Source organism: Acartia tonsa, chromosome 11 (genome assembly GCF_053477335.1).
Source record: "Acartia tonsa isolate MP-2025a chromosome 11, ASM5347733v1, whole genome shotgun sequence".
In the NCBI taxonomy this organism is placed as follows: Eukaryota; Metazoa; Arthropoda; class Copepoda; order Calanoida; family Acartiidae; genus Acartia; species Acartia tonsa.
The window spans coordinates 48,467,930-48,476,127 of record NC_137270.1 but is presented as its reverse complement, the minus strand read 5'-3'; the positions used below and the strand labels follow the sequence as shown (position 1 = coordinate 48,476,127).

At 33.1% G+C, this 8,198-nt stretch overlaps 1 protein-coding gene across 1 annotated transcript; it reads left to right on the top strand.

Moving 5' to 3' along the window:
* Nucleotides 1-1,799: 1,799 nt before the first annotated feature.
* LOC145330988 (dynein axonemal light chain 4-like) lies at nt 1,800-7,660 on the top strand. The gene is made up of 6 exons (XM_080175575.1): nt 1,800-1,836; nt 2,093-2,141; nt 4,203-4,262; nt 4,870-4,939; nt 6,512-6,566; nt 7,388-7,660. The coding sequence occupies exons 1-6, from the start codon at nt 1,805-1,807 to the stop codon at nt 7,452-7,454; spliced, it is 333 nt and encodes a 110-aa protein (XP_080031701.1). The 5' UTR covers nt 1,800-1,804; the 3' UTR covers nt 7,455-7,660.
* The last annotated feature ends 538 nt before the right edge of the window (nt 7,661-8,198 follow it).

The following is an 8,198-nucleotide window of genomic DNA, read 5'->3' as shown; positions in this document are numbered from 1 at the left end:
TTTTGAGTGACTGTCTCCCTCTACCTACAAGTGAAATAAGAAAATTTCCGATATATATTTAGTGAATATGGACTTGAATTCTGGCAACTGATAGATTGATATATGTTTCTTTATCCATGCATATACTGCAATATACTCTAAAAACAGGTAAAAAAATTATGTGTTTTAATATGTTTGAGTCTTTTAGAAAACAAGGATGACAACATCCATAAAAGCGAAGCACTGAAACGGTAGGACAAACGGACATTAACGCTTGTTTAGTGTCAGAACTGAATAATTATAATATAAATGTATAGGGGTCAAAGCAAAAATGTAAATAAATTTGTTGAAAAAAACTGCTTGATTCAGGACAATGTTTATGGACATACTTACATTTTTAGGACTTGATTATAGAGTTGCTTTGCTTATTACATTATACTTTGTTGTCCCAGGAATCAATATACCAAAAATCAGATCAACAAATCAATTATAGCTATTTTTAGGAAGGTTGCAACCAACACAACTTTTCTTTTTGAAACTACAATAAAAATGGCGGGGGGGGGGGCAAGTGGTCGAGTCTAAGCCCACAATATTACCTCAAGTGCTCCTAGAGGCCTCAAGGGGGGGGGGGGGATGTAGCTGCTAGTAACATTAAAAAGCACCTCTTTAACCTGGCAATTCGTTTAGTCTATTTTAGGTGCACACAGACAGACACACATCATATTACTTTGTAGCTAGTTTTTCCAAAGTAAATAATAGTTTATTATAATAATCATATTAGAAACAGCTTTCCTCGGATTAATGTACAGATTAAAACCAGTTTTTTAGCCCCGAGATGCTGAAGCTACATGCTAAAAAAACTAATTTTAATTTTCATGATTGTTCTTTTTTATATTCGCAGAAAACTGGATATAATACGATGCTAGATATAGTTTTTCGTATGGATAAATACAAGAAAAACTTTTTAGAGTATATTTATTTATAGCCTCTGTATGTATACACATATAAATTTGTAAAGACATGATAATGTATTAAAATAGTAAAGCTTTACACCTCAACAACTTACATACAAAATTTAATAGTGATAAAAAATGGTATTTTCCCTCAAACAGCTTATTGGGCACTAAAGCCCTTCCTCTTTTTAAAATATTTTGGAAGGGGTGGTATTTTTTTCCTTTATATGCTGAAGTTAAAAAAATGTCAGCTGGACTTGAAAAATCCAGGGAGGGAGGGTACATTATGTTATTTATTTCACTAGTCCACAAAGTTTTATAATAACATTTTCTTATTTGTTGGCTTACCAACTTTGGGGACTTTTGATTGATTGGTTAATTAGTTGAGTGTCCACTGTATTTTACAGAATTGGTAGTTTACTTTTGTGTTTCATCATAGAAGATGTACATCAATTTATCAGTCATTGTCTTATCCCTTTAGATCCCTGTGAATAGCTAGTTCTTGTAGCTGCAACTGAAGACTGTCAATAATTAGTGTGGCTGATTTATGATTTGAGTTTCTTGCCATTCTGGAAAATCAGGCAACGGCTGTTTTAATATTTAACCCTTAGCAGTAGGGTTTTTTCTATATAATTTTCTGTGTGTGAAAGATAAAGGGCTATAACTGAGTGACTTTTTAAATATGGATATGGCACATAACTTAGAGTTGGAATTTTTTGAATATCTGCATCCTGGTGGACACAGGGTACCAGCAAACCTTGCAGGGTCATCCAGTTAAAGAAAGGGGTACGACTTTTAAGGGTTGAGCTAAAGCAGAAAATATACATATTTATATATACATATAATTATTGAATTCCATTAAGATTATCAGAATGGCTACAGATAGTGATGGAAAAAGAAATAAGTAAGTTAAAATTATATTTCTGTAAATGTCTTAATAATACAGAATTTCATTACAATAATAACAAGCATTAATTGCTTAAGGGAGCCAACTTTTCTATCAATTGATTCTTTCCCTACTACAAATGAACAAGGAATATAATGTCAAAAAATATCAAAAGATCTATAGACCAGAAATAAAGTTAAATTTCTACTTTCAATGGTTAAAAAAAGATTTAGGAAATCACGAAACCTTACAATTTTATACAACTATATTTTAGGTATAATTATTGTATACTTGTTAATACTGAAATAAAAGACGAAAAGAAGGTAATTTATTTTTAATTTGTAACAAAACAATAAAAAGGATGATAACATCCATAAGTAGCGAAGCTCCAACATAGACATCCAGAAAAACAAACAAACTTTTAAGCAGTGTTATAAAAAAAACATTAAACTAAAATAAATCACAAAACCTTTGATATCTATAATGTGAAAATCTAGGAATCGATCTACACCACAACGAATAAGCAAATCTAAATGAAACTTTATGTGAATATGTAAAATGCGAACTTATTTAATCCCTGAATTTATTTCAGCCGTATATCTTGAATAGGACTCAGGAATCTAGAAAACCATGAAAACTTAAAAATGAGAAAATTACGTTTCCCCCAAAAACGTTTTAGACGGATGGACGGACGGACATATGGACAGACAGACATTTAAAATTATAGAGTAGCTTCGCTACTAAAAATCAACAAAAACTTTTATTATTAAATGAAAAATCTGTGTATGGGTATTCCTAATTTAAAACAAGGATGACAACATCCATAAAAGCGAAGCTCTGAAACGGTAGGACAAACGAACATTAATACTTGTATAGTGTCAGAACTGAATAATCAGAATTTAAATGTAAAAAAGTCGAAGGAAACAAAATTTTAATTTAAATCTGCTGAAAAACTACTTAAATACAGGATATTGTTTAAGGACATACTTTTAGGTCTTGATCATAGAAATGCTTCGCTTATAACAATGCACTCTTATAACAATGTACTTTGTTGTCCCAGGAATCAGTATTCCAGAAGTCAGACCATTCGGATGATTTTATTACAGAAAAATTTGATGTTAAATAAGTTGAAAAGCAACATTTTTAAATGGACGTACGGACTTTCTGGTAACGTTTATAGAGTTGCTTCGCTTTATAACTCGCACCCTCCCCCCCCCCCCGGGGAAAGTTTAGTGCTCGCTAGCAACTTTGAGGAATAGCATATAGAAGATGGGTCCATGGGAATGTAAATAATCTAAATTGGGAAGACCTTTTTTACCCCCTCAAGGTGTACAGCTAGAGCCCCTGGCACAACGCTGTGCACGCCACTGAAAGAATAAATATTTTTTGCATTGTATTATAAACAGCTTTCCTTTGATATAAAATGTACAATTCAGCTAAAAATTCTCTGGGCTATACAACTATTTTTAAATTTATAATACGGTGCTAGACATAATTTTTCTGTATGTCTAAGAACCGGTTCTAATCCACCGGATATTCATTGGTTTCGAAGCAATATAAGAATAGTTATTTCTTGCATCGTATAATAAACAGCTTTCCGCGGATATAGATTGTACAATTGTAAGATTAAAACCAGTTATTAGCCCCGAGGTGTACATTTTTATATTCATAGAAAGCTGTTTATAATACGATGCTACATAGATATAATTTTTCTGTATGTCTAAGAACCGGTTCTAATCCACCGGATATTAATCGGTTTCGAAGCGATACTAGAGACATTTTTGTATTTGTTTAGATAAAGGAAATGTTAGAACTGTGTACAGTAGCTTGTGAACTATTTTTCTATTGTTAAGATAAAGGAAATGTTAGAACTGTGTACAGTAGCTTGTGAACTATTTTTCTATTTGTTTAGATAAAGGAAATGTTAGAACTGTGTACAGTAGCTTGTGAACTATTTTTCTATTTGTTTAGATAAAGGAAATGTTAGAACTGTGTATAGTAGTTTATGAACTATTTTTCTATTTGTTTAGATAAAGGAAATGTTAGAACTGTGTACAGTAGCTTGTAAACTATTTTTATATTTGTTAAGATAAAGGAAATGTTAGAACTGTGTACAGTAGCTTGTAAACTATTTTTCTATTTGTTTAGATAAAGGAAATGTTAGAACTGTGTACAGTAGCTTGTAAACTATTTTTATATTTGTTAAGATAAAGGAAATGTTAGAACTGTGTACAGTAGCTTGTAAACTATTTTTCTATTTGTTTAGATAAAGGAAATGTTAGAACTGTGTACAGTAGCTTGTAAACTATTTTTATATTTGTTAAGATAAAGGAAATGTTAGAACTGTGTACAGTAGCTTGTAAACTATTTTTCCAATTGTTTAGATCAAGGAAATGTTAGAACTGTGTACAGTGGCCTGTGAACGATTTTGTCCAAGTGATAAGGTAATTAAACAAGGATGACAACATCCATAACAGCGAACCTCTGAACGGGTAGGAAAAATTTACATTAACACTTGTAGAATGTCAGAATAATAAATAATTAGAATAAAAAAGTATAATAGTCGAAAAAAAGTAAATTTGTTGAAAAACTTCTTAAATACTGGATAAAAATTAAGGACAATTTTGACAATCAACATGTTTAAAATAGACGAAGGAACATTCTGGTAACGATTATAGAGTTGCTACGCTTTCTAAATCGTACCCAACTACTACAGGAATAATCATGCAAAGGATGACAACATCAATGAAAAGCAAAGAACAAAAAAGTCATGGATAGACAAATGAACAAAGTAAGTTTTAGAGCATATGTATAATCCATATGTAATCATAGCTTTAAAATTGGCCACTCTACAGCTGTTTTAATATTCAGCAGCTGGCCGCTAAAAAGCGGCTAATGAGCGGTCTGACCGCTATGACTAGAAAAGGTAATTTTCTTTAAGAATGCACATGAACCACCAGAAAAAAAAATTATGTCTCTATCTCTAACAGGAGCTAAGATAGAGGGGGAGGGCTAAATTGTCCACAGCTAATAATATTTTATTTATTGTAGAACAGTGACCAAAGAAACAACGAGAGATGTGCAGAGTTTATTGGAACAGCTTTCAATGAAAGATATGGAGGTGAAAGTCAGAAAATTAATATGCCACCCAATAGTTATGTGAAAGAAAGGGTTGTAGATTCTTTAAAACTAACATTGTTTTCTTTCTCCCCGATGAAAGCAAATAATAACTTCCCAAGACTTCCCAATCCTAACTTAAAAAAGTATAAACCAACTCTTAGAACTGTGTGAAGCTTACCTAAGTTGGAGAACCCAACTTTTTAGCAGTCATAAAAATCTTAAGCATCATACAAAAAAAACTACTTTAGGAAATATTCATCAGAAAAGGAAACACGAGTTTGAGACCTTTAGATAAAAAAAGAAGTTGAGTTAGAAGGGTGTTTTACATCCTTCTTCCACCCCAATCTATTTAGATCCTAAGAGCCCGATCCTTAAGATTTAACTTAAGGTTTTTTTGTCACTACGTGAAACCTCTGCCAAAACTACAGTCATTGATTAATTATCTAAAGTCTTCTCTTGTTTGTACCTAATTTGCCCTAGAGAATGGTTGAACACCTGTGTATTATAGTTATAGAAGCTGATCAAACTCAAACTCATAAGAGCTCATAAATTTACCTCATCCTAGCCGAGTTTATCAGAGCTGGATCTTTAAATCATTTCAATGGTGCGCCAAATCGGAATGAGCCAACTTTCAACCAATGAGAGCACAGCATTTTACGAAATGCCGCGCTGTGATTGGCTGAAATTCGGCGCACCCCATTTTGGCGCACCATTGACATGATTTAAAGATCCAGCTCTGGTGTCTTAATAGTTATTTCTCGCATTGTATTATTAAACGTCTTTCCGCGGATATAGAAAGTACAATTATGGGATTAATACTAGTTTTTTTAGCCCCGAGGTGCAGAAGGCACGGGATAAAAAAAACTGGTTTTAATCTTATGATCGTACATTTTTATATTTGTAGAAAGCTGGATATAATACGATGCTAGACATAGTTTTTTTCGAATGGATGAGAACTGGTTCCTATCCACCGGATTCGAATGAATACGAGAAATAAAATTACTGCAAGGAATGATGACACTCTCTGCAGACTATTGCGTGACTATCAAGCATCCAGTCAACTCAACAATCTCTAGTCTTACACAACTAGGTGGAACTTGTGTCTACGTATTGCGACTAAGAAATTCGAATCAGCACCAAGAGAAATATACTTTAACTTTCAACATAGTAGATTTATAATCTCTTAAATCTTACACGTATCAGATTATCATGTACTCTATAAAGTGAAACTTGTAGCTGGCTAAATAATGACTTTCTCCATCCACCACAATTTCCCCATCCCATCACCTTCTACTGGATGGACAAACAGACAAATACATGAGATGCTGTGAATATTGGTGCAAAAAATATGACGTATCAAAAAAAATTAGCCAATGAGAGGCCGTTATTGACCCGTGGCGGCAATGGTAGTGGACTCTTATTGGCTAATTTTTTTTGTTACGTCATATTTTTTGCACCAATATTCACAGCATCATACATGAGTTCCCTTTAAGCAACCTGAATTTTTACCCTGTCATAATATCCATGTATATTTTTCACCACCGACACATGTAAATGCCATAAACATATCTAGGTGGTTGGAACGTTGTAGCAGGAGAAGGATTCAGCTTTGAAGTCACTTATGCCAAGTATATTATTTTAACATAGTTTGGCAAAGCCCAATTTGAGTCAAAAATGATCCATGTGACGTCATAAAAATGAGGGAGATGAGAGGATCGAAGTGGGAAAGAAAACCCCTGAAAAAGAGATGGATAATCCCTCATTTTTATGACGTCACATGGATGATTTTAGACACAATTTTGACACAATTTGGGCTTTGTAACACACCTTCTCTATAACTTGGATATTTCTGTATGTCCTGTGCTACTTTACTAGCTTTGCAAGGTATCTTTCTTGTTTTTAAATTTTTAATTAATGCAAAAAATGTTCAAAAATTGTCCGCTAGTTTATTGTAACACTATTTAAAAAAAATGTTTAATATTTTTTTTTGTTTTGATAATCAAATTTACTAGATTTTTGAAATCCTGATTCTTAGAACGACTAGGCACAAATTTATAAGCAAAAAATATTCATAGTAAAGTCTTAATATGTAAGTTTTTACTCTATATTTAATTTGTTTTGACAGGGGGTGGATATCTAGGGAGGTACATCCACCCCTCATCTGCACAAGGGAGGGAGGGGATATTGGTCTGTGTATTACACTAGTTCCCAAAGTTTTAAAATATCGTTTTCTTATTTGTTGGCCTTTGGAGACATTTATTGACATTTAATTGGTTGGTTCATTACGGACTAAGTGTCCAAACATTTCAATCACTAATTCTAATCTACTAAAAGAGTAATTTTGTATATCATCATTGGGGATACACATTAATTTATTGGCCATTGTCTTATCCCTTTAGATCCCTGCCTTTGCAAGCCTCTGCTAACATAGCTTTTATTTTTTTTTCAGAGATCAACTGTTTTATGTTTATTTTGGAGGACACCTAGCTGTCTGTGCTTGGAAAATGGAGTTATAATCACTTATATTTTCCAGTATGGCTTCCAATCCAATTAATATCCGCTAGATTAGAACCGGTTCTGGGCTACATGGTAAATTAATGTATCGTTTAATGTATTATGGATAATTTTCTATGAATATTAAAATAAAAGTCATAGTATAACCAGCCTGGGACTTCTGCCCCTCGGGGCTAACAAAACTGGTATTTATTTTCAAATTTTACATTTATTATCCGCGGTAAAGTGTCTATAATACGATGCGCTAAATAGCTATTATTGTGTATTATAAAAAATAAAGTATAAATTGATAAAATTTTTTTTCTTACATAATTCTAGAGGATGCGAGCCCAGCCTCTAGGGGCCTATTTATTAAATAGGTGAAAAGGTAGTTTAGTCTGAAAATTTAAACCTTTTGGAAGGTCTTCACTAAAACCCTTATAGTATAAGAATGGGGTGGGGAAGTCACCCCCCCCCCTTCCATTTTTTTAGTTTTCAAAAGGGAAATAATGGGGATGGGAATTTCTCTTTTCTAGGTGCGATTTTCTTGTGAGTTTGGTGGTACCCTACCCAAAAATAGTTCTAAACCTTCTCAAGGTCTATGAGAAGCTACTCTGTAAAGAAGAACCATATCGGTTCAGTGGCTAGCCAGATCTTCGGTATACACAGAAGACACACAAAGATCCTTTACTTTATTATTTGAATACAATCGGTTGCGCCCGTAATATAAAGGACGGAGATGGGGCCGGTAAAGTAGCCTAAAACCA

What these genes read in the sequence shown, in the direction of transcription:
- LOC145330988 (XM_080175575.1), top strand. Translation starts at nt 1,805, where the DNA reads ATGGCTACAGATAGTGATGGAAAAAGAAATAA. An exon ending in AGTGATGGAAAAAGAAATAA is followed by an intron (nt 1,837 to 2,092) that starts GTAAGTTAAAAT and finishes ACTATATTTTAG; the next exon opens with GTATAATTATTGTATACTTG. An exon ending in AAATAAAAGACGAAAAGAAG is followed by an intron (nt 2,142 to 4,202) that starts GTAATTTATTTT and finishes CCAATTGTTTAG; the next exon opens with ATCAAGGAAATGTTAGAACT.